Below are 27,400 nucleotides of genomic sequence, written 5' to 3' on the forward strand. Positions count from 1 at the left end.
CATAGCAGCAGCATTCATAAAAGGGAAGAACTGGAAAGAACCCAAATGTCTATCAGCTGCTAGATGGACAAATGGTGTTATGTACAGAATACTATTTAATCCAAAGGTACTAATTACAGATTCACGCAACAAAGTGAATAAATCTTAAATGCATTTTGCTAAGTGAAAGAAGCCAGACACAAAAGACCATATATTTTAGATTCCATTTATATGAAATTCTACAAAAGGCAGAATCATGATAGAAAGCACATCAGTGGTTGCCTGGGGTTTGGAGAGAAATAGAATTGACTGCAAAGAGAAAGGAGGGAAATTTGGGGTGATGAAAATGTTCTATATCTTAATTGTGCTGCTTGTTACAGGATTGTGTATGTAAGACAAAATGCATAGAACTATACAATTCACATGGGTGGGTGTGATTGGATGTAAATTATACCTAAATAAAGTTTTTTTAAAAAATGTAAACATAAATATATAAAACAAGAAGATGGCAAAAACTGGATGAATAGATACCACTTATCACAATAAATGATCCTATCTTTTCCCTCTATAACACCAATACTAAAAGAAGAATCTCAGATTGGGTTAAAATATTTAAGTAATTAAATTTTCCTTTATTTATTAAACAATTATTTGTGATAGGGTCTATTGAAAATTAATTGCTGACCAATAAAGTAAGCCAATTGCAAACCCAAATGCAAAACTAAATGCAACTCAGAGCAAGGACTTTGAGTTTTGGGCTTTCCTGGCCAAAAATGGTATATTAGCCTGCTCAGGTTGTCATAACAAAACACGTCACACTGGGTGGCTTATACAGCAGAAATTTATTTTTCACAGTTCTGGAGGCTGGGAAGTCCAAGGTCAAGGTGCTGACAAGGTAGATTTCATTCTGAGGTCTCTTCTCTTGGCTTACTGGAGGCTGCCATATCACTGTGTGCTTGTGCAGACTTTCCTCTATGCATGCAAAGAGAGAGAGAGAGCAGGTTCTCTGGTGTCTCTTCTTAAAAGAACTCTAATTCTATTGTATCAGGGCCCCATCCTTATGACTTTATTTAACCTAATTACTTCCTTAATGTTGTAATGTTAAATAGAGCCACAGTGGGGGGTTGGGCTTCCACATACAAATTTTGGGAAGGAAACAAACATTGACCCCATAACAGATGGGGTATGACAAAGGAAATGGGGGAGTAGAGGAGGAAGGGGGAACACGTTTGCCTGGTGGCAGATTCTACCAGTGGTCAAGACTTGCAACCCTTTGGAATGCCATGAAGAGGTGGAGAAGCCCGCTGGAGGAGGTTTCGTGTTTAGCTGGCGCCTGAGTACACTGAGGCCGAGCTTGGTGTTAGAGATGTCACCAGCAGAGCCTACACCTTCAGATGGCCCCCAAGGGCCTGGACAAAGAGATGCAGCCAGGGTGAACTGAAGGCTTTAGCCTTTCTCTTGCCATTCTCCAATTTGCTGGTGTGCAGAAGCCTTTGCAGTCTGGTATCAAGACAAAGGAGGGAGAGCAACCCCGAACAATGTTTTGTTCTTCTTGCCATCTCTGGATCATGAGAGTGGCCAGATTTGATTGGATTTGATTCAGAAAAATGAAAGAATATATAACACCAAGCTCAAGGGTTCAGATCCCATACTGGCCAGCCACCAAAAATAAATAGATATTAACTAACTAACTAACTAACTAACTAACTAACTAACTAACTAACTAACTAACTAACTAAATACCTGGAAATAGCAAAATGAAAGAATGGATATTTCATGTTCTTGAAATCTGTGGAGCAATTCCTAACTGCTGTACATTTACAAATACCTCCTACATTCCTGGGACTGCTGGTTAAAGAACACAAATGCATCATAAATGTTCCCTGTTCTCAGGTAGCTCATAGCTAGTGAGGCATACATACACATAATTAGATAATATTCAGTTTCGTAAGCGCAGTGATAGAGATTAGTGCACGTTATTATGGGAGTAAGTATACACCATGGTATTATGAGAATGATTTTGTTATGACAGCCTCAGCAGACTAATACACCATTTTTGACCAAGAAAGCCCAAAACTCAAAGGTCTTGCTCTGAGTTTGCATTTAGTATTGCATTTGGGTTTGCAATTGGCTTTCTTATACAGAATAAGAGGGGTTCTCTGTTGTGGCTACCATGAAAAAGCAGTAGGCACCCTCACCCAAATTTTGATTCAGATGTCAAGATTGATGATGCCTCCCCTACCCTCCAATAAAGCAGGGAAAGCTTTACGAACATAATTGAGGGCTCTGGGGAGAATAGGGAAGGCCACTCAAGCAGGTCCTCAATGGCTTGAGAATGCAAGGAAAGGAGACCAGCTCCGGGTTTTTGTCGTGGTCGGATGCTGGGTTTGGATCCCTGGCTGGACACAAAGGTGGGAACACCAGGCTTTCTTCTCAACTTGCCAGGGTATGGCTCACAAGATGAAGAGGAAAGGTGAAGCTAAACGGTCGGGAGACATCAAGGATGGAGTCAGTCTCTGCTGTAGAACCTAAGCCCATTTCAGAGGTGTAGGGTGTGGTCAGGAAACTTTCCTGTAGAGGGCCATGCCAGAGATTATATGAATACTAAAAAAGGAGTATTGATCTATTTATTATTGTTTGTGACTGCTTATAAACATATGGTAACTTTAAAAAATACCTTTAAATACAGAAAGGTATAAAACAAATTAAAATTCACTCATGACCTCATCATTCTAAAGTCATCACGGTTAACATCTTTGTTCCTTCCTGTTTGGATTAGTTTGACAATTAGGACTAAATAGTTTATCAGAAAAATGATAACAAATTTTTTTCTGGTGTACTTTTTAGTAACTCCAGCTACTGTATGGTACATGTACCTTTTTTTTTCTCCATGAACTCTTGATATAATTATTATTCTTAAACTTTTTATGTAGAAAAGTTAACATTTCTGTTCAATTTTCCTTACCATTTTAAATATGGCAGAACTGAAATTATATACTTTTTAAAAACTTTGCAAATCTATATTTCTTTGTTAGGGAAATGTTATTTTTATCATGTCTATTTTCATTTTGCTCTCAAGAAACTGCTGGAATTCAAACTTGACCTTTCTTGTTTAATGCCTATAGTTAGCTAAGAATTGCCAAAGAACCACCAGTTCTACCGCACTCCACAAAGAAGACAATGTACATTTGGAAATCCCCACTCTTACCACTTTCATCTTTCAGGTGCTTAAAGTACTTGTCAAATTCAAACAGAGAATCACAAAATTCCACATTTAGAAAATTTCAAAAAGGCTTGGTGATGATGTGTCTAAAGACTGATAGAGTGGGTTCCATTTATCCCTATAACTCTCACCTTCTCTAATTCCTTCCTGGTATATTTCAATTTTTTTTTTTTTATTGTCACCACTCAGGGACAAACAGCAAAAGAAACTCTCCATCCTGTCTTGCCTGTTCCCTGGTCTTCCTTGGTCAATCTATTTTACTGTACTCTACGTGGTGAACATCAGCCCACATAGTCCAACAATAAAATGGATGAAGTGGTAGCTCTATCATAAGGCAAAGGTGGCCACAGCCTTGGGATTTGCAAAGAAAAATCTCAAATGTTCAAGGACCTTGAAAGACTTTGGTCCTCAAGGTGATCCCCAGTAAAGCTCTTTCTAGCTCATCAAAACAAGGCCAACTTTGGACCATGGAAACATGTGAACGTGTTTCCACTGCCTCTGCATCCGAGACGGTGTGACGCACAGTAGCTCTCCCTACAGTAGTTCCACGGTTTTGCTTTCCACAGTTTCATTTACCTGCAGTCAACCTCAGTCCAGAAAGAGTAAATGAAAAATTCCAGAAATAAATAATTGGTAAGTTTTTAAATCGCACTCCATTCTGAGTAGCATGATGAAACCATCCCCCTCCGACCTGTCTGGGACGTGAATCATCCCTTTGTCCAGCATGTCCACGCCGTATACACTCCCCGCCTGTTAGTCACTTAATAGTCATCTTGGTCATCAGACTGCCTGTGGCAGTATCACAGTGTTTGTGTTCAAGTAACCTTGATTTCACTTAATGACCCCAAAACACAAAAGTAGTGGTGCTGACATAGTTACAATTGTTTTATTTTATTATTAGTTATTGTTATTAATCTCTCACTGTGCCTAATTTATAAACTAAGCTTTATAACAGGTGTGTATGTATAGGCAAAACATAGAATATACATAGGGTTTGGTACAATCCTTGGTTCTAGACATCCACTGAGGATCTGGAACACATTCCCAGAGGATAAGGGGGGACTACTGTATGTGCAGATTGACATTTCTGTCTAAGGTGGGAAGTGCATTTTGGACCCTATACTTTGTGGAATCATCAGCTGAGTGTGTTCACATATTTATGCAGAACGCTAAGCCTGTAACATTTACTACCTAGTGATGAAAAGTTTGGCAATCCCTCCCACAGTTAGTCATGTTCACACCAACAGAACTATTTACTGATGCCAGAATTTATTAAAAGTTGGTAGTTGATATGGCACTATAAGCACTTGAATTAATTAAAAAGTAAATCATTGCTAGTTACTGACATGAAATAATGAGGTTATACCCATTGCAAAAATGTCTAAGAATGGGGATGTCATGCCAGTATAGGACATTGGAATCACATGGTACAAAAAAACAAAGCAAATGACTTTGAAAAAAGGCATGTGTCGTGTTGTAATGTTTCTTCTTAAGGCTTCATTAGTTCCTACAATCTAACCATATTGTGGAAAAATAAGGGCCAAAACTATATCCCATTGGGAAAATACACAAGTTTCACCTTCATCAACAGCTATTAAGTGAACTTGACTTGGTGCTATGTATACAAAGTGACAAAAGTCTAGTTTGTCTCTCAAGAAGCTTAATGACAATATTCACCAAATGTATGGAGCTTTTACTATGTGCCGAACACCATTCTAAGTACTTTACCCGAATTATCTAATTTAATCCTTCCAGCAGCCCTATGAAGGAGCTACTACAAGCATCATCTCATTTTAAAGAGGAAATCTTGTTACTTAGAGAGATTCAATAACTTGCCCCAGGCCATGAAACTATAGAGATTTAGTGAGGACAATAAATCCGGCAGTGTAACTAAACTTTCACATCCTTCGCCATTCTGTACATCACCTCCCTAAAGATTCCAGTCCTGTGCAGCAGGTGCTCTGACAGGGGATCTATCATAAAACACTATGGGGAGGTTAAGGTTACTCGAGAGGTCTTCCCAGAGTCTGGAATGACAAATAGGATTTCGGGTAGTGGTGGGAGAATTTATTTCAACCCTCCCAAGTAATTCTCAGCTGCAGACACTAGAGATTTAAGGCCCATGGCATAGCTCTACCGAGTCTCTTAACAAATCCCCTGCAAATTGGAGGATAAATTAGGAGTGTAACAGCCTCCATCCCTCCATCCTTCTGTCCTAAGCCCATGCAGAGATGCCAAGTTGAAGTTTTTCTTGCTCTTTCCCCAATCCTCCTCAGTGCCTTCCATTCTGAATGAAAGGGCTGCATCACACTTCCTTACTTCTTGCTCTTTCCATCCTGCACTCTAACTGCTGGATGCTACTCTGTTCTGTGCAGCCCCAAGGTTTTTACCCGCCCGCCCTCCCAGTGACAAGCAACAGTTTGCCTCCAAGGCCCTGTCGTCACAAGTAACATAGTCATGAACATCCTTGTTGACCTTTGCGAGAATTTGGGGGGATGTATATATGCTGGAGTGGAATTGTTGAATCTATGAACCAGTCTGTACCCCGCCTCCCAGCAATGCATGAAGTCTTCATATATCTACACTATATCTCTATACCTATATACCTAATGCCAATATACAGTTTAGGTATTATACTTGACAAGGTAATACCTGGCATTTTCCAGCTTATTCTTTACATAGTCATCAGCATATCCCATGTAAAACCACAAGTCAGGTAGCTCACCACTGTGTACAGGATAAAGGCCAAGCTACTTAGTAGCTACTTAGTATGCAACTGGCTGGGTACCCACAGATCTTCATTCTTATCACCAGCTAAGCACTTAGTTATTGAGTTACTATCAGTGTTTAGATATCTGTGCTTCCCATGGTCCAACAAGGGCAGCAAGTGAGTATTTTTCACCATTTATATGAAGGACCTTTCACGGTGCACTTCATACATGGTTTTGACTCAGACAAAGAGAAAACAGAGGACAAATAACCGTTTTGGAAGGAAAGATGATTGTATTTTCAGTATATGGAATTAAATTATCAATTTAATTGATAGACATTCATATACATTTGTTTTTCAAGAAACGTAGAACTTTGGATTTCAAGCAAAAGAGATAGTTTGGGGATCGAGTTGCAACCGTGCCTTTTGAGTCATTACTAGTGAATCAGTGAATTGCACGGGGAAGAAGTATATTGAGAGAACTACGGAATCAGGTTTATTTAACATTCAGGGAAGGATGGTTCTCTGCCAAAGAGGAGGAGTCAAGGAGGAGGCTCAGAAAGGTTTAGCTGCACCAGGGAGGTCAATGGGGTATCACCAAGGTCAAGGGAGGATGAGGGACAGGAGGGACCAGTGCTCTATACTGTATGGCAGTAGGGTCAGAATGTGACCAGGCAGAGGCTGTTGGAGCTGAGAATTTATATTTCACTGGTGTCTTCAACAGACCCTATTAATTTGTGTTGACATTAAGCACTGTACCACATTTGCTTTTCTTTTATCTATAGGAAATATCTCATACCTCCTTTTTGGCTTAACTTGACTGTAGGACACTTGAAATATCTATATGAAGAAGAAATTCAGAATGTAATATTTTCAGGAGAAAATAGAATTTTATTGAAAGAAGTCAAGTTAAAAGATTATTCTGTACTATGTGAGGCTAAAAAAAAAAAAGCATTAGCTAATTCCCTTGGCTCATCACATCACATGAGTTCCTTTGAAACTGTAGGAGCTATGTGTATTTTAAAGAAAGGTAGAATCCTATACCTTTCCACCACACACTAATGTTGACACCATTTGCTTCAAAGTAACCTGCCCTTACCCAGCAATTCCATAAGGAACTAGAAGATATGTAAGGATAAGTTCCTGCAAGGTTACATAATTTATCATTGTCTTCTTATTTGTCATCTGGTATCTTCCCTATTGAATTTCCATTTTAATGTGCACCCTAAGTTTTTTGTCAAAAAAATTTAAACCCTTTCTCCATTAATCCCATAGAATTCTTAGAGAGCATAGTTTTTTCAAAGATTGTAAATTTCTACCTCTTCAGAAAAAGTCTACTCTACAGCTTTTATATTTATAAATCTTTTATGGTGATTTTTATAAGTTATTCTCACTTTCCTTTTACCAATCAAAAGCATAATCTTTCAGAATTTTCTGAAAAGAAAAAAAAATGCCTTAAGTCATTTTCCATTATTTCCAGGAATAGAATTAAATTAATGCAATAAACCTTAAAAAAGAAATTCTTCCTTTCATATAGCTTTTGTGCTCATTTCTTTTATTTCTTTTGTACTTGAAATTTATGTCTTTCTGTGCCCACAGTCAGTAACTTGGAAATCATCTGTGCCCATCTATATCACTGATCTCAGGCTCTGGAAAAAGATTTTTGAATCCTGTGATTTCCTTTCCTACAGCATTTTTAGGGTGGTAGGTTATATTAAGGTGATTTTGATTAGGATGTAAGTTGGGTTCTCTGGAATCTTGTCAAGTATAGTTGACCTTTCTTCATCTTTCTAATATTAGGACTGGTTCTTCCTTCATTAGTACAGAAATTAGTGCTCATAAGGTACCAAACAGTCTTCAGAGTCATCAAGAAGGATGTCAGTACAGCTTTAGTTTGTACTTTGCTTATACTAATTTTTAAAGTTGTAATCCTATTTAATGAAGTTTTATATTCATGAGACTATTTGGTTAACTAGATCAATTCTTTCTTTGCTTTATGCTGGAAAACCTAAAGACTGTTATACTTCTAAGATGGTTTGTGATTGTTTCAGCTTTTCATTTCCTATACATAAGTCTTTTCTTGCATTTATTCTGTGTTTTTTCCTGAGTCAAGGTTTGGTTAGAGTAAAAGCTCTGCCAGCTTAGCACTTGCCCCCAAGCATCTCGATGTAACTGTAGGAGAATGCACAATCCTGTTGACTGGAAGCTTATGACTATGTACCTCAAGTGTGACCCTAGGATCCTGGCCTCTGGTCATCAAGTACAGAACTTCCCCATGCTCCCATGTCCATTTTATGTTGCTTATAAGAGTACCTGAAAATCGGTAATGTATTTAAAATAGGAAATTTAAGCCCTTCACATACCAGGCAAGCAATGGAGCAAACTGAGATGCCTGGGGATCCTGAGATGGGGACTGAGGGCCTAGGCCATGCTCCTGCCCACATCCAGGCGAGCAACAAAGCCAGCCCAGATGCCTGGGGGTCCTGAGACAGGAGCTAAGGGCCAGTCATGCCCCCACCTGCAACCAGATTTTAGAATATACTTATTAGCCACATGTATTTCTTTGTGATATGTGACTTAACTACTCACACCCTTCACCAAATTCCTGCTTAGATTTTTCTAATTTATTTTTAAGAGTTCTCTTTGCAATAATAAAATAAAATAAAATATTTAAAAGAAAATTTATTTTTTACAGTTCTGGAGGCTGGGAAGCCCAAGGTCAAGGGGTGGGCATCTGGTAAAGGCCTTCTCGCTGGTAGGTACTCTCTGCAGAGTCCCAAGGCTGTGTAAGATATCACATATTGAGAAGACTGAGTGTGGTCACTTGGGTCTCTTTTCTTATAAAGCCACCAGTCCCATTCCCATGATAATCCATGAATCCATGAATCCATGAATGGATTAATTCGCTCATGAAGGCGAGCCCACATAACCCAATCACCTCTTAAAGGCCTCACTTCTCAATACCATAGTAGAATTTCCCACCCTCTTACTACTGTTATAATGGGAATTAAGTTTCAACATGAGATTTGGAAGGGACAAACATTCAAACCATAGCATCCCAACACCAAATCTATTACTCCACCTGCATCTGTACCCACAGACTCTACCTTCCTAGCTGTTACAAATGGGATTGACCATTCAGGCTCCTACCCCAGGTCAGGCCCTCCACTCATGCCCTGGATTTCATCCCCTCCCAGCCACCTGAAGACTTTGTTCCTGCATCACTTGTCTGCCCCTCTCTCCTGGATCATTCCCTTCTGCAGACCCACATACAGTAATTTCTCCTGTCAGTAAAAGAGCCCCTTCCTTTGCCACACACCACTTTCCAGGCTTTGCCCCTTTTCTCAAATCTCTTACAGTGCAATTGCTCACATTGCCATCTCCATTTCCTCCCCTCAATCTCTCTTGAGCCCCTTTCAACTGATACTGGCCCTGACAAAGCCAGAAACTGACTTCCGTGGTGGCTGATCTAAAGTCAGTTTCAGTTCTCATATCTGTGGACCCTGCAGCAGCACTGGAGACAGTTGCTCATGCCCTTCTTGAAACAGCCTTATTCACGGATCCTAGATTCCCACCTCACTGGCTGCTCCATTTCCTTCCCTCCTGTGGCTCTTTAGGGTCCCTTCCATATTCTACGTGTTAGCGTGCCCTTAGTCTTGGCCTTATTCAATCTAATCTCATTTTGTCCTATGAATTTAAATACTAACTATATGCTGAAATGGCCCAGGTTTATATTTCTGCTACTTCTCTTCCCTAGCTACAAATTCACTGGGATAACTCCACTTAAGAGTCTGTGTCTAAAGGCAAATTCTTTCTTCCTCCCTATCCCCACTCCCAAACTCACTCCTTTTCAGTCTTTATCTTAGGATGTGGCAACCCATTCACTCAATTGCTCATGCCAAAAATTTAGGAGTCAGCTTTGTTTTCTCTCTTCTCAATCTGCCTCCAGCAAGTACTATAAGTATGTCATAAATTTCAAATGCTTCTTATTACCTTTACCACTATTGTGCTCAAGTCCAAGTGACTCTTTTCTCTTGCTTGTCCTGCGAAGTAGCTTCCTAAGGGGTCTCGCTGCTTCTGCTCTTTGTCCCAGTGGTATCTACTCCATGGAGCAGCCAGAGTGGTCTTGTTAAATTATGAACCAGTTCACATTGCTCCCTTGCTCATAACCTGCCAGTGGCTTCCATCACATTTGGAACAAGCTCCAATGTCCTTACAGTGATTTGGCCCTATTCTAAATTGGGTTAAAAGTGTCCCCCAAATGTTCATGTATTAGAAACCTGATCCCCCTTGTAACAGTATTAAGAGGGTGGGAAATCCAATCATGGTATTTCAAAGATGGGGTCTTTAAGAGGTGATTATATAATGAGGACTGTGCCCTTGTGAATGGATTGATATATTCATGGATTAATGAGTGTGGTTCTGATGGCTTTATAAGCAGAACAAGTGAGAAGTTTAGCTCTCTTGCATATGCCATCTCTTGCTATACGATATCCTGAATTTTTGTAGAAAGCAAGTCACCCCACCAAGAAAAAGGCCCTCACCAGATGTGTTGCCTGGACCTTGGACTTCCCAGCCTCCAACACTGTAAAAAGTAAATTTCATTTTCTTTATAAATTACTCAGTTTCAGATATTCTATTATAAGCAACAGAAATGGACTAAAACACCCCTCTCTCATTCCAGTTGCTACCATTCTACCCCCCTCTAACTTTGCTCCAGCACATAGGCCTTCTTGCTGCTCCCCGAACATACCATGCTTGGTGCTGCCACAGTATCTTTGCATTTGCTGTCCTCTCTACCTAGAACACTCCCTCCCCAAGATATTTCATGACATGTTTTATTCCTTTCTCCACTTTACTTTTATTCATACTTTTTATTTTCACTTAACACTATACAATTATTTATTTAAGCTCTACAAGGACAGAATCTTTGTCTCTCTTGGTCATTGCTGTACTCCATGCTTAGAGAAGTGCTTGAAATAATAATAAGCACACAATAAATAATAAATAATAAAAGAATTAATCAATGGCATAAGGTATTCATTTTCAAGAAAATACTTGCCAAATACCCAAATCCGTATAACCATAATTTTTCTGTCAGTCATTTCTTAAATTGAAAATGGTATTCCAAGGAAAAAGTGGCTAGTTTGGCTGGCTACTCAAACTATCACTCAAGTAGTGTTCCAGGAGATGACCACCCTAGGTCAGTATGCAGCATATGTGCTTTGTGTGTATTTCCATTTAGTTACATGGAATTATTTTTTAAACACTTGAAGGTCAAGATTAAAAACAATTAATAATTTTTACTGCTTCATTAAAGTAATTTTTAAATGAGATTGGCTATTTATTCCCCTGCAGCATGTGGCGGTAGAGAATACAATAACTACTTGCAGCACAGTTGGTGCCACTGCCTTGATTCATGCTGAGGCACCAGCTGTTTTTCCCACCATTGCTTTTGTACTGTCAGTGTAAATGTTAACAAAGTAAAAAAAGGCAATAATGTCTTTGCATTGCCATGAAAATATTGGACCTGTGATCTCTCTAAAAGTCTATACGTGGGGATCTCAGCAGTCCATACTTGGAGATCTGCTGGTTTAGATCCATTAATTTATTGAGAGTTGCATTAGTAATATTATCATTTACTTAGCTGGAATACATTTATGAAGAAACTCCTTCTCACCAATGATTTTGTCTTCATATAGGAAAAAGAGAAAAAGTGCTTCCCTTACTCCCTTTATGTACCATTTTTCAAAGTAATGAAGTGGCTCTCTAACATTCTCTAAAGGGCACTATAAGGTTTTATTAAAATATCACATGAATTTATGGGTTTAAACATATTTGATGGGTTTAACACACTTCAATTTTCATCCTTACTGGTAATGATCAAATCCTTCCATCTTTGCCTGGTGGGAAACTCACTCAAGTAGGCTGCTGAGTCTTTTTGGCATGATCCTAGCCATCTTTGGTAGATTCCTTGCTTTTTGATATGAAAAAAATTTCCAGGTTAATTTTGTTCATTTCCTGCTGTTGTCTACAAATAGCATTCCAAACCTAGAATCAGGCATTTCTTCAAGGAGCCTTAGTTTTTTTTAGTGGGAAATGGTATTAGGGAACACAATTTGGATGCTAGAGACTTCATTACTAATGGGTCAATCATTGTCTCTAAATTTTTTCATAGATAGAAAATATGGATTTTCTTTTAAAATAAAAATACAGCATGAGTTCATACTGACATTTCAAATTAAAATTTATGATTACAGAGTTTTTATCTAAACTCATTGATCTTATAACTGTATCTCCTTTCAACTGTACCCAAAATCTTGGCTCTCAACAATGCTAACAATTAGTCATTTTATTTATACCGTATTATTCACAAAACAATATCAGTATAATTCCACTTATTACTGTTCTTTTTCCATGGAGAAATCCCATCAGGCACATATGGTCAAATTTTTATTTTTTAAAGTCTCTTGGAATAGCTCCTCTCTGTGTGCTTACGCCACTAGAAGATACAAAGGTCCACTTGTTTTATTTATTTAATTTTGGGAGGTTGCTTTTATAAATTTATTTATTTTTTTATATGATTGCATAGAATGTTTTTATTGTTCCACAGTCAAATCTACAAAACAAAATCTCTCAAAGAAGTCTAGGTCCTTTCCCCATCACCTGCACTCTATCCCATTCATCTCTTCTTATGTAATCATTTCTTAAATTGTGTGCTTATCCTTCCATTGTTTTATGTTAATATTAGCAAATAAATATACAGTCATATACTGCATAAGGACATTTCGATCAAGGATGATGTTGGTCCCATAAGATTATAATGGCTATACCATATAGCCTAGGTGTGTAGTAGGCTATACCACACAGGATTGTGTAAGTACACTCTATAATATTCACACAAAGATGAAATCTGCTAACGACACATTTCTCAGAACATATCCCTGTCATTAAGTGACACATGACTGTATATTAATACCTCCTCCTTCTTAAACAGTTGCATGCTATACATGCTTTTCTCCGTCTTACTACTTTCCAACTAGTGATCCTGGAGATCACGTCGTTATAGGGTATAGAGACAGCCTTCAATTCTTTTAACAGTTGCCAACTACTTCATTGTACTGATTTATCATAATTTATTCCATCAGTTCCTTACTGAAGGATATTTAGGTTGTTATTACAAAGAGTGCTGTGATAAATAGTCTTGTGCATACTTTTATTGTATTTTATTTTTCCTAGCATATTTTTTTGAAATAGAGTTCTACAAGTGGGATTTGCTAAATCCAAGGGAAAATGCACATGAAACTTGTTAGATATTGCCAAATCCCCCTCAATTCAGTTATTTTTTTTCTCATATCTATACTTACTATTTTCTCCTCCCCTTTGAGCTGGAGGGGCTAGAACCCTGCAAACCACATTATTGCTTTACCAGTTGGTTTTCTGTTAAGTTTGGCCAAAAGCATGTGACAGGTAGACTGAAAGTCAGGAAAAAGAATGAACAAGGGACTAGTACTTTCTGTCTTATCTCCTCTTCTTGTCAGTGTCCCCCAGCAACAGATTTCCACCAGTAGAACGAGGTTACAGTATCATTTTTCACACTCCTAGAATCCTTTCTAAGGTATCAACAGCAGCCACTCAGCAGCCCCTCCTCAGAAGTCTGAGTCCCTGCTCTGCAAGGGGCCTCCTGTGGTACCTGTACCTGACACATGATGTCCCTTCCTCAGAGGTCTAAGTCCAGGTCCCTTCTCCTAACCCTCCAGGAAACACTTCCTTCTCAGAATTCTGGGTCCCAGCTCAGCAGGGTCCTCCTCCAGGTTTCTTCAGTCTAACTATCTCCGAACCTCTTTCCTTTGTTCCCCCTACCTTTAAAGATAATACCTCCTTCCTGAAGTTACTACATCTGGGGTATCTCGGGGTTTAGTTTGTCTTTTAGATTCTTCAGTGCCTGGTTAATAATTTTCTTTCTATTAAATTAAATAATGTAAACTTTATTTTTTTGACCAAGTCTAAACAACAGAGGAGTTATACTATTTTGCCTTTTTTTTTTTTTAACTCTCAACCTTGTTTCTTTTCAGCCTTTCCAACAAAGTTTGTTGTTAAACTTGGATTTTTGCTAATCTGATAGGTAAGAAATGGTTCCACAGTATAGTCTCAATGCATATTTCTTTTACTCTGAGAGAAATAGAAAATTCATTCAAATGAACATCCATTTGTATTTTTTTCTAGGAACTTTCTGGCCCATTTTTCCAAAGGGCTATAGGTTTTTCCTTTTACATTTTTAGATGCCTTCTCTGTATTAGCTATGTCAATCTTTGATTATCATAGAAATTCTAAATATTTTCCCACAAGGTCAAGGTGCCATTTACTTTATTAAAGCCTTTTTTATCCCCATGCAAAGGTTTATCATATTTATGTAATCAAAAGCATTAAGTTTTCCCCCCACTGCTTCAGGAAGTTGAATCAGAATTATGAAAGTTTTCCCCACTCCCAGATTATAGAGAAATACACCCATGTTTTATTTTAATTAGGTATGCCATTTCATCTGAATCTTTACATTTCTGAAATATTTGGAATTTATCCTGTTGTACAGTATAAGAAACAACCATTTATATATTTTTTCTGGGCAGGTCCCTGAAAACCCTCTCTCCTTGCCCATGACCTCAGCAAGTCCTGTGAGGTCACAGCAGGCTGGCTGACCATGGCCCTGGTCCAAGCTGTGGGGATCTGGGGTTACTCAGAGAAGACAGATGAACAACTACAAGAAAGAGTCTGAGATCTGGCTTTGGTGAAACTGTTAAGCTCAAAAGTTTTTAACATATGTTCAAACCGTCTTCTATTCCTGGGTTTGTCCATACTTCTAGGAACTAGGCTTTGCTGATCTAACGATCCAATTTTCACTTCACTCAGGCCTTGTCTTTGTACATCTATAAATAGAGTCTAAGATTTCATACATATATAAAAAGTGACCTCGGAGGTCAGGGATAGTTTCAAAACCAGTCTGCATTCCCCCTGCGTCTCTCCAAAGCTGGAAAAAGGGCAAGAACTTAAGCTTCTGTAAGAGCTTTAATTATGTGCAGGTATCCCATAAGTTAAGAGTTCAAGAATTATAAAGTGTATATTCCAATAGCGAGTTTAAACCAGGTAAGAAGGAATAAAGATTTTAAACAAATACGTAAAATTACTTTGCCTAAAGAGAGAAGACCGACCACCTCTCAATCACCAGGAGCTGACTAGATCTCAGGAAGTACACCCCATTGAATGGGTTGTCCTAACTCCTGAATGGAAATAAACCATCAGATGGGAGCAACTATCATTTATCCAGTCTGGACAACTGATCATAAATTGAGTGATTTCATTGTTGTGGTTATATAAATAACTTGTACTTGTCCGAAATATCATTTTATCAATATCATTTCACTTGTATGAGTGATAGAACTTGAAGGTGCTAAGTTAACTTTGCTTACTTAGATTGAAAAAAAGGGTACTCATAAGAGTTGCCTATTGTTACCTAACAAAATACCACACCTACCATTTTTACTGCAGGAAACACAGGATTAATTCTTTCCTCCACTTCTTGAGTATATTTTAAAATATAGAACTTTGGGGGATTACCAGAGACGAGAGGGCAATAATTTTTTTAATGGATCTCATTTTATTTTCTGTCACTAATATATCCCTTGCTTGGCTCTCTTTCAGTTAGTGACCTCTAAGTCGATGACTTCTTGAACATGCATTTTTGTCCCCTTTGTTCTTTCTTTAAAGAAAGAAAGGCCTGTTATAATAGCAATGAATAATCTAATGGCATCCTGCTGGCACTCCCTACTGCTCCTTGTCTCTCCTTCTTTCATATATGTGTTGTCACACACAAGTATAATGTATACAGCTCAGACATATTAACAGACACCCCCACTCAGCCTGCCCCCAATTAAGTTGCCCACGCAGTGCCTGACTCGCCGCCCCTGGAGAACAGATTGCCTGTTACATCACTCAAGCCATTATTCTCATTTCTCCCTATGGCATGCGTTCCTTCTAGATGCTTTTTAGCTCATAGTTTAAGCAGAGGCAAGACATATTTTGCATTTCAAGATTAATATTATATACCTTTGACTTTTACATGGCTAGGAACGCTGGGGACTGACGTTTAATACATGTTAATGGAACTTAATTTTACATACACCAGTGTGAATATTTATCTTCTAAATACAATAGTGTAAAACCTTATGCAGCACCAAGAAAACTTCAACACAAATTATTTTTTACTCTACATCCTTAAACTGAGTTACTGAGCAAAGTAGAAAAACTGTTTTTTTGATATTTAGAATTTAAAACCTGATAATTATCAATAATTAATTACACTGAGAATATCAACAGACATTTTGCCAGTTATTTTCATTGTAAAACAGTTCTAAAATGGTGCCTAAAAAGAAAATTTCTCCATAACCTCTTTCCCCAGTGATTTTCATTAGACGAGGAGTCTCTGCAACAATAAATAAATAAACAAACAAATAAACAAATAAATAAATAAATAAATAAGAGTCTAGCCCCAAACATATTAAATAATAATCAGCATGATAAATATTTTGAAAATTTTTACGTAAAGAAAAGAGTCTAATAAAGCAATCCCACTCAAAAATACCCATAAAATTATAGGTACTCAACAATGCATGCTGAGTAAATTAATTTGGTGTTCCAAGGCTGTGACTAGGAGCATAATAGCCACTTGTTTTTTTAAATTACGTTTTCGTCTGGATGCCAAATATAGTTTAATTTCAAATTTTGGTTTGTGTTGTGATTCACAGAATTTGGATAATATTAAAAACAGAAGAACACACCACCCTTGTACTTTTGTAATCTTCATAATTCATGGGCTAACATATGAAAAAACTATCAGTTTATTCTCTACATATTTAAAATGCTGAAATCTCTCCAGTTCCAATTAATGAAGAAAAACTCTTCTCTTTTTGCTCAGTGCCTGGCACAGATGTGCCTACTTAATAAACATTGGATGAGTAAATGAATGATTTTGACAGTGGCCAGGCACTCACAGCAAACATGAGGTAATGCAGGGCACTGCAAAGAGCAATGTGAGAAAGAGGTCTGGGTTCTTGTCCAAGTTCTGTCACAAACTAGCTGTGTGACCTTAGGAAAGTGACTTGACCTTCCTGGGCCTTTACTTCCTCCACATAAATTTGGGTGCTGAAGATGATCTCAAATGGCCTCCTAGCTCTTAAAAGCTACAGTTTTAAATCTTAAAATTAACTAATCATTGTTCTTGCCAGATTTACTTTGGACTTTAGACATGAGTCTCTACAGGAGGTAGAAACACATTTAGGCTGTAGAACTTCTGCATTTGATATTACATGTAGTGACCTCTAGAACGAAATCCATTAAGAGGTTCAATGTGCTAAGGCAAGCAGTAGAAAGTTAGAAGCCTCTAGGGTTCACACAGAGAAGATTTGAGCAAATGTAGGAGACTAGAAAAGTAGAAGGGAAACTTGGAAAAAAGTATCTCTGTAGCTGAGACTAGTGAAGTCTCCAGATAGCAGGTTTCCTCTAGAGGTCAAAAGTGAGTAGGTTTTATTTGTGACTGATGAAAAAATGATGAATTTATAAAAGGCATCCCTTCTAAAGAGAGCACCAGGATGCTTTATTTCTTAATTCGATAGTGCTTTGCCCATAAATAAAGGAGAATCACTGCTGCCTGTCAGCAAGACACTTTGACAAGTCAGGCTTGTTCTCTCTGTCCTGATTTACTGTATGACCTTGGGCAAGTTATTCATCTTCTCCCTAACTAGTTTCCCTAATTATAAAATGGAAATAAAAATACTCACTGTCTTCACTGAGGATTAATGAGACAAGATGAATGTCTTTAAGCTCCCAGAGGGGAAAGGCTGTATAAAAGAAGGCAAATCACTACTAAGTAGTACTGTTGGACTTTTCTCAAAACTTGGGAAAGAAAAAACCGCGACAGTAAGACCCTCGAGCTTTAAGTTTCTCACTCTAAAAATAAAAGGCCTCACCTCTTACAACCAGCCCGATTTTTCCTGCGTGTTAACGCAGCACACGCTGGAGACTGTGGACGTTAATAGTCGGAAGGCTGGCGCTGACTTTATCCCCCCAGAGTTCTTACCATCGCCCCACCGTGAACAGTGATACCTTGGGTGAATTAGTGTTTCGGTGCCTCAGTTTCCTCTTCTGTAAGATATTGTATTGTAATACTAGTTACCATATATGCAGAAATTCATTTATGGATGTCTGGCACCTAGTAATATTCCAATAAATATTTGATGATAATTGTTTCTTAGCAGCATAATTCAAACTGCTGGAATATCTTCCTTTTGAAAATCAAAGGTCCTTACGACAGAGCTATGGGATACAAAGATAAACACGACGTAAACATTTGTACTTTAAAGGAGGAGGGAGCGAAGAACCGGTATAAAGCCATAAAGCTTACTTTCTCCTGCTGAATAAAATGAATTTGGGTACTTGGACAACGCCTTAAAATTCGCGCTCGCGGACGCGAGAGGGCGCTGTGAGTCTGTTCTGGAGAGGGAGAGGCGGCGACCCGCGCGGGCCGGGGAGGGCTGGGCGCTTCCAGACTCGCAGCGCCCAGGCGCATCGCAACCCTCCCTGTCCGCGACCCTGACTCGGGCTCCTGAGGGGGCGGCCTGGGTGACCCAGGGCTGGGGCCTCACGCAGCCCCACAGCTCTTCGCGTTCCTCTCTCCTCTCCCGAAGAACACATGGTCCTTTCTGGCATGTGACAATCTTGAGTCCAGGGGCTTGGGCACCCAGAACTCCTCTGTAACTGTAGGTTACATCCGAGGAGCGCCTACGTCGGGCATTTTCCTGGGCAAAAGGTCCAACGTTGTCATCTGATTTTTTCAGAGGTTCGTGTCCCAAGAGGGGATTAAGCTCTGAAATAGGGAGAGACCCTCGCATCCCCGTCCCCGCCCCCCAACAAAACCAAACAAAACAAAAAAACGCGCAGTGGGTCGGGAAAGGACTCTGTCATCACTACTTGTTGGCCTCCCTAGGTCGCGGCGAGAGGCTGGCACGCCCCCCCCGGGGACTCGTGCGAAGTTGAATCGCCCTTCTGCGAAGAGAGAGGACGGTGCACCTGCCCCCACGGTCCTCAGCTCTTAGTCGCAGAAGAGGGCAGACACAGGGAAACGTGGGCCAGGCGCTCTGTCTGCTCCACCTGCCGCTCGGGTCCCCACTCCCAAGCGGATGCTCGGGCATCGGCACGATGGGGAAACTCGGCTGATTTTCTTACTCCTTAGGGAGAAAATACCGTGGGCGGAGAGGCCCTCGCGTCCCTCTAACGAGGCTGGATGGGAGTGTAACGATTTCCACGCGATCCCGGGGCGGGAGGCGCGAGGGTCTGCTCTGATCCCCAGGCCCCGGTACTGAACGCGTCGCACTGTCACTGGGGGCAGAGCCACCCAAAGCGCTCGGAGAGAACCTCGGGTCGGAGGAGCGGAGAGAAAGCACCGTGAAGACGAGGGTGGGGGACCCGGCAGACAGCAGGGTGGGGGACCGGGCGGGACGCTCCGGCCTGGGACAGATTACAACCCTTCCTAAACTTTCGCAGACCAAGGGGCAGAAGCTTCTCCCGCCGCCCAGCGTGCCCAGCTGCAGCGAGGAGGGGTCGCGCGCTGCGCCGGCCGGACGCGGGCGGTCACCACGTCGCGCCCACCCGCCTGGCCAAAGCGCCGCCGCTTCGGGCACTGAGCGGGCGACCACGGAAGAAACCCGACCACCGGGCACCGGCCTGCTCGCGGGCTCCGAGGAAGGGGGATTCAACGCGGATCGGGAAGGTAGAAGGGACGCTTGACCAAACAGCCTCGCCCTGCCCGCTCTTCGCCGAGCATTAATGAGACAGGAGGACGTGCCCTTGGGCGGCCCGCGGGAGTGCAAGCTGGAGGCGCGCAGGCTCGGGAAGAGGTGAGCGCGGAGGGTGCCACGGGCTAGAGAAGTCGGATTAAAAAGAAATGTCAAAAGCAATCCAGGGCAGCCTCTGGAGCCCGGCAGCCTAGAAGCCACCCGCTCCCCCTAGGAGGACGACGGTGACTGGCACGCGCGAACACAAGGCGCTCCCGGCAGCCGTGGGTCTGCGTGGAAAGGCCGCCTCCCCAACTTGGGGCGCGCGTGCAGACGCCCCCCAGCGCGGTGGCCAGGACGCGACATGCGGCGCGCAGCCCGGGGACCGTCCCGGCCTGGGAAACTCCGGGGCGGCGCGGTGCTGCCCTGACCCGCGCGGGTCCGAGGGGTGTGTCCGGGCCCCGCCCGCCTCCGCCCCTCCCGCGCCCCTCCCCGCGGCGGCGGCGGCGCATCCAGGGGCGGCGCGGAGCGGCGCGGCTCGCCCAGTCGCCAGTGCCTGCGAGCGCCGCGGCTGCTGGGGGAATTCACTTTGCTGCCTTTACGCTCCTGCGTCCCTCAGGCGTCTTCGCAGGGCTTTCCGTCTCCGGCCCGATCTCTTCCTTTAAAAAGAAAACTTTACTGCGCCTTCTTTTCCCCCTCCGAGGCGAGGATTCAAAGTTCCCACCACTGGTGCCGCCGGTGCCGCTCGGCCGCCGGGAGGGCGTTCGCCGGCGGGGTTCGCAGTCCCGCCATGTGCACCAACATAGTTTACGAGTGGCTGAAAGCGCTGCAGCTCCCGCAGTACGCGGAGTCCTTCGTGGATAACGGCTACGATGACCTGGAGGTGTGCAAGCAGATCGGGGACCCGGACCTGGACGCCATCGGGGTGCTGGCGCCCGCGCACCGCCGCCGCATCCTGGAGGCCGTGCGCCGCCTGCGGGAGCAGGACGCGGCCGCCGCCGGCCTCTACTTCACGCTCGAACCGCAGCCGCCGCCCGCCGATGCCGTCCCCACCGGCCGCCGGGGGGAGCCGAGCGGCGGCGCGGCCCAGGGCACCCGCGGGGACCCCCGCGGCCAGACCACCGCCCCCCGCAGCAGGGAACTGGTGAGCTACCCCAAACTGAAGCTGAAGATCATGATCAGGGATAAGCTCGTCCGCGATGGCATCCACCTGAGCAAGCCCCCGTACTCCCGCAAGGTAAGGGGGCGCCGCCCTGGCGACCTGGGGCGAGCGGCGGGAGGGGACGCGGCCCAGCCGGTTGTGCCGGGGCTTGGCAGCCCACTCCAGGTGACGACGGGGAAGCCAGGATGCTTTGGGTGTCTGGGACTCTCTTCCGTTTTCTTTCTGTATTCGCTCTTTATTCCTTCCTTCCTGGTGTCGCCAGGGGTAGGTAAGACAGGATCCGGCACCCAGATTTAACCTGAAACCAGGACCGAGTCTCCGCATGGTCTCGGGGCTCCCCTGTCAGGAACTGGCCTCGCGGTGCTTCTGGTAGCAAAGGGGATTCCTGACGTGCTTCGGTGTGAGGGGTGCCAGGAAAATGCTCAATACCTACATTCTTTTAGACCTTCCTTTTTGTCTTTCTTTTCCTTACTTTCTTGAGTTCTGAGAAACTCCCACGGGATCTGGCGAACTCTTTTTAAAGAGTGAGAAATCACGCCCTGTTGCTTTCAATTCCATGAGTCTGAATTCTAGCACTGCTGCAGATTTGAGAAGCGTGTCCATTAACATGAACATTCTGGGGGGACAGTTAGCCAGCCACGTGTCGGTCCACTTGAGAGAAGTTCTTTAAACTTAAGGTAATAGGGTGCAAGACGTTGTAGATAATAGGGCCACGGGGTGTGCTTCGGGGGTCTGTGCTGTCACCAGTTTGGTTTATTATTAACCCAGATGCTATGAAGTAGCTACAACGTGACTTCTAAAAAGTCTGAGTCAACCTGCATTTGACGGAGGAAGACAGAGCACAAGGAAGTGACATTTTCAGTGCCTGGGGAGGAATTCTCTGCGGAGCCTCTGGGAAGAAGCCTGGAAGTTTCCCCAGCTGCTCTGCGAGGAAGACTCAAGTGGGCTTTGAATAATGAAGTCACAGACAGTTATTTCACACAAGAGCTCTGCTTCTTGCTCTGTCTGTTCAGCTGGGTTTTCTGCGGCTGTCCAGGTAGAGGGTCCTGACTTGACACAGAAGTGGACAGCACACGTGACCCCAGGGTTGCCTGGAGTTATGCAGAGAAGGAGCACTTCAGCTCGAATCTCAACACTTAGGGACGGAAACCCAGGAGGAATGAGGGCAAAGAGTCTCAGCTGTTGGAAAGAAAACACAACGCCCAAGCAGGGACATGCGGATGACGTACATGTCGTGTGGGTGTCTGGGGCCCTCGCACTACTTTATAGTCTTAAGTAAAGGTCAGTGCCTGGATTAAAGGAAGTTCAAGCGAAAGCTTTGTAAAAAAGTAGATAATATCTAGAGGAGATGGAAATAAGGGAGTTAATATTATCCATCTGTTAAGGCAGTAGATATGACAGGCAATTCAGACAACCTGCTTGAGTACAAATTGGAGAGGACGTAAAAAGGGCAGGTCAGGAGGACGGTTTGCCTCACATTCAGCACCTGTTCTGGCTACCCGCTCTGTGCTACTGATGTGTGCCTGAAACAGCGATGGGAAGAACGCAATTTCCCCAGGGCTTTAGAGGCACGTTAGAGGTAGTGTGGATAGAGGGACTCCAGACTCCAGTCATCAGTATGAAGCTTGGTCCTGGAGACGGCAGGTCAAAGCCAGTTAGATGTTTATTATTATCATCCCAGGAAGTGAGGGGGCTTAGGCTGAGTAACTGGGCGCATGGCGAGAGCACAATTCCAGACCTGGCTGGAAGGCGATGCAGAGAGCAAGGTGTGTCACAAAGGCTTGCTTAGCGTTCAGGAAAAGTGCTGTGTAATGGGCCGGCAGGGCAGGGAGACAGTGGGCTCCAGGAGAGAGCAGTAAGCATGAAGTGACACGTGTTGGTTCCGGTTTTTAAACAGCATAGGCAGGCTGAAATATCAAACTTAGAAACTGAAAGGATTCTAAAGACATGAAAAGTCTGAGTGTAGACTTTGAACTGTGGACTCCTACCTAGATCAATGAGTAACATGGTAGTGTATTTGCATAAGTATAATTTATAGAAGAAAATTTCAACTTGCACTGTAATACTATTTATATTCCATGTAAAGAATTGTTTGAGTTAACTTTACTCTTATATAAATCCCATAACAATAATGTTTGATAATAAAAATATGCCCCTACTCACCTTAAATACATATTTAACTCTCCTTCTCGAACTAATGGAAGGATAAAATGGGGGCAGAAGTGTTTTTATTACCTCCTTCATTGATGCTCCAGCTGGGACCAAAAAAAAAAAAAAATTAGAGCTGACAAACTATTGTAAGAAATAAATACACAGTGAGACAGGAATTAAAACATAATTAGTGTATATGAAACTAAGCATACAACTGTGTAATACCAGATCACATTGCTCATTCTGAATTTGTTGCTTATAAGTGCATTGCTGCCTAAGTTTTGGATTTTCAGTTATTTACTTTGTTTTCTGATGCAGCTTGTTTCTTCATGAACAATGCTAGGACTTTTTATTTAAAATATGATCCACATCATAATTTCTGCAGACTCCTTGGCTCTGTCATGATCAGAATGTACAGTATTCATTATGTGCATTTGGAATCGTGCTTGGTAAAGCAGGCTTCAGTCTCCCTTACGGTCATTTGCGTCATGGAGCCCTGTGATTTTGTACTTTGGTGAGAATGTCAGATTGCTTGAAAGTGGATTATATCAACAGTGATCAAGGCAGGTCTTTTACAGAGGAAATTAGGTTGAGGAATTTTCCCAAGAATCATCTGAAAGGATTATAGGATTTGCTCCAGTAACAGTTAAGGTTGCCCGGTTTAGAGATCAGAGAGTTAAAAGGTAAGTTCAAAATAAGTTTCTCTTTGTTTTCCAAACAGTCTGTAGCTCTCAAAAGCCTGGAGCTTGGAAAGAGCACTGGGCTGGGAAACAGATGACTCTGGATGAGTCCCCTCTTCTGCCCTCTTTAGCTTCTCTGACTGCTGTGATTCCTACCTGTGTGAGACGGCGACAATGTATTTTCTACCAGGCTTTTCTATGCCGCACTCCTACTGGGCCCCAGGCTGCTGTGGCTGACAGGCTGTGGAAGCCCTGCTCTCGGGAACCTTAGATTCTAGCAGAGAATACATAAAATGGAATGAAGGCTAATGATAAAGTATGACAAGTGCTTTGATGGGAAGCACATGATGCCATGAAGAGTGCATCCTGTGTAGTTTGCAGGAACTGGGACCACGCAGGCTTTCCAGAACTGGCATTTGATCTGATAACTGAAGGTTGAGTGGATTTAGCCTGAAGAAAAGCAGGGTCTTAAGGAGAAGAGTGTTCCAGGCAGAGAGAACAGTGTGTGCAAAGGCCCCACGAGGGAGGAAGTAGAGCATGCAGCGGGAATGTGCAGGAATTCTGTCTGGCTGAAGCACTGGCTGCTTGGAGGAAGTGGCAGCAGATGGAGAGATGGGGCAGCAGCTGGTCCTGAATGGCCCTGAGGTCATGTTAAGGAGTTTGGAGTGTATACCGAGAGCAGAAGGGAGCTGTTGACGGGTCCTGACCAGAGGCAGAGTAAACAATTGGGAGATTGTTGTAGTGTCAGGAGAGAGAGGCTGGTGGCCTGGACTGCCTAAGACAGTGGGGGAGAAGCAAAGGAGGTAGTTGAGAGGGAGAGTTGACAGAACTTGATGATCGTCTGGATGACAGGATGAGAGGGAGAGAGGTTGGGGCAAAAGATGCAGGTTTGAGAGGTGTCAGCACATTGATGCTGTGACTGTGAGTGAGATGTAGAGGGAGAAGAGAGAAGGGACTACGACGGAGGCCTGGGAAACACCAGGTTGTATGACATGGGCAGAAGAGGACGCTCCAAGGGAGGCAGAAATGGGCAAGCAGAGAGGGAGGAGGCAGGAGGAAGCGGGGTGCTGGAAGCTGATGGAAGCAGTGATGTTTCAAGGAGGAGGGGCCAGTCAGCAGGTCAGAAAATTGTCAGGTAGAACAAGAACGGACACACACCCATGGGAAGTAGCAACCACACCATCGAGGACCTTGGCAATAGCAGGTTTAGGTGATGGGACCAGTGGGAGTGGAGACAGGGAGAATGCACACCTTATAACAAAGTTGGACTGAGAACATAGAACTAAGGTTACAGCTAGAGGAAGAAGGGAGACTTTGGGTCAAGGAAAGGGTTTTGTGGGTTCATTTGCGTTAAGGGTGAGAACAACTGGAGCCTAAGTGTTGGTGGTAGGGAGCCATTGATAGGGAGATGGTGGAGGCATGGGAGAAAGGAGATGACCCAAGAGACAGGGTCCTAGGGAGGTGGAGAGAATCGTGCCCAGGGCACTGGAGGGAAGGGTGGATTCACTTTGGGCCGGAGGAGAGTGTCTCCTCCATGGTAGAGGGGAGGGAGGCAAGAGACGAGAGGAGACTGGGCACTTTGTAGGGCTTACACTGAAGAGCCTTCATTTCTCTGTCTGACCAGATGTGACTAGTATGTGTGGTGGGGGGGAACATTGTGTTAATATATAAATGTTGGAATATTGGATATTATGATCTGGTGTTTCTAGCTATGCCTCCATATAAACATTACATAATACAATGTATAGGATTACACATATACTCACAGAGGGTTCTCTCACCATTCATATATTTGTGCTGTAGGTTACAGGTTATGAGATGTTTGGTTGTGTCCCATGATGTTTGGCAGTGCTTGTGGGGTTGTGGTTGGTATGAAGGGTATGGGGCAGAAAGGTATTTTATTTTCTAGCAGACTTGACAAAGCAGGAGGCAGGCCCTAGGGTAGGTGGGGTGGGCTTCTAGACTTCTTTACTGGAAATTTTCTCCTTACCACATCTACCACTTAAAATGGTTTGAGTTAGCAAAACCTTATTTAATAGTGCTGTAGGAGGGCTAATATTCATTCACACTTTCATGTGAATTTAATTAATAACTCTCATGGTAATGAGGCTATTTATGGATATTCTGGTGAGATGGCCTAGGATAAAGGCACGTGGAGAGACAGAGGTGGCCTGAAGGCTTCTGTGTCTGGGGTGCAGGATAAAGAAGCAGCGTTTGGAAAGGGAAGAGAGAGGCTGGCAAAGATATGATTGTGTCCTTTGGAGTTTTGCCTTGGGTCTTGGCAGAAGCTGAATTGAGAGTAAATATTCCTCCTCCCAAGAATCTCTTCTGCCTTTTTGACATTACCAGGGACAAATTAAAAACTGGCATGTTTCTGTTTTCTCCAACTCAATCAGTATCCTCAAGTATTCTCAGCCTAGATCCTTCGGAGAGTTTTTGTTTCCCTGATTGGAACACTTTGGAAAGGGGGAAAGGGTGCTCAGAGAAGGACACAAGGGGTTGGGTGGTGGTGGGGCTGCTGTATTCCTCATGTTCCTTACAGTTTTCTGTCCATGGAGTGTCGACATAAGCTGTCCCTCGGCCATCCATTGATACATCCATCTATTCATCCATCCATCCATCTGTCCATCTGTCCATCCATCCATTTGTCCATTCATCCATCTGTCCATTCACCCATCTGTCCTTCCATTTTACACACACTGAGCATGCGCCATGTGAGAGGTCCTAGGATTAGGACTGCAGGGAGCTAGACAGACATGGCCCCGCTGGTATGTGGAGGGCCTAACCCAGCACCTGATATGTAATAGTTGCACTATATCAATGTTAAATGTTATTTCTACAAACATCAAGGGCTGGAGAATTTTGCATTTGTGTTTATTTCAAATGTTAAGAAAAGATCAACTCTCGTGAAAACTCAAGTAGAGATAATTGATGACGAAATTTAAAATCAAATATGTTTATTCCTTACATGTTATCAAAGAAGAACTAGGAATTAAAGTGATACTCCTGCAGGACATTAAAAAAAAAGACTTCTGCAGCAGGGCCCGCACTCGGGGGAGGGAAGTAAGGCACCTAGGGCATAACATTTACGGAAGTGCTCATTCTCGGGGTCATCCAAGTCCAGGCCAGGCTAGAGGGCCAGTCACATTAACAAAATGTACTGCTTCTCAAGAAACATCAGGTGTTAGTAAGTATTGTAGGCATCCCTCACATCATTCACTAAGCAGTCACCTTCTCCTCCTCTGGTTAATACCTGCCCTCAATAGCAACATGCTGAGAGCTGAGTCAGTGCTGATTTTCCAAACCAAGAAAACATGGTTTCTATGAGTTATGGCAGCCCATGGAATTCATCCAGGTTAGAATAATACTGTGCATTCCTATTACTTCTTTCTGCTGACTGAAGAGGCTCAGAACCAGACTGCAGAGTTCAAGTCCCAGCTCTGCTCCATGCCAGGTCACCTCTGGTTCATTTGTTAAAAATGCACAACACTAGTGAACATCTCATAGGGTTGTTATGGGGATTAGATGAACTAACACTTCTGAACTTAGTAGATCAAAATTTGTTTGAGTTGCCTAGAGTTACCATAACAAAGTACCACAAACTGGGTGTTTCAAACAACAGAAATGGTTAGAAGTCCAAGATTAAGGTGTTAAGGTGTTGGCAGGAACTTG

At 42.8% G+C, this 27,400-nt stretch overlaps 1 protein-coding gene across 1 annotated transcript in view; it reads left to right on the forward strand.

The window, feature by feature from the left end:
• Positions 1–20,525: 20,525 nt before the first annotated feature.
• Positions 20,526–27,400, forward strand: part of SAMD5 (sterile alpha motif domain containing 5) — a 49,125-nt gene continuing 42,250 nt past the window's right edge. The window contains exon 1 of the mRNA XM_063096078.1: positions 20,526–20,972. Within this exon, the coding sequence (XP_062952148.1) occupies positions 20,526–20,972 (447 nt within the window). The remainder of the gene's footprint in view (positions 20,973–27,400) is intronic.

Source organism: Cynocephalus volans, chromosome 5 (assembly GCF_027409185.1).
Source record: "Cynocephalus volans isolate mCynVol1 chromosome 5, mCynVol1.pri, whole genome shotgun sequence".
Classification (NCBI taxonomy): domain Eukaryota; kingdom Metazoa; phylum Chordata; class Mammalia; order Dermoptera; family Cynocephalidae; genus Cynocephalus; species Cynocephalus volans.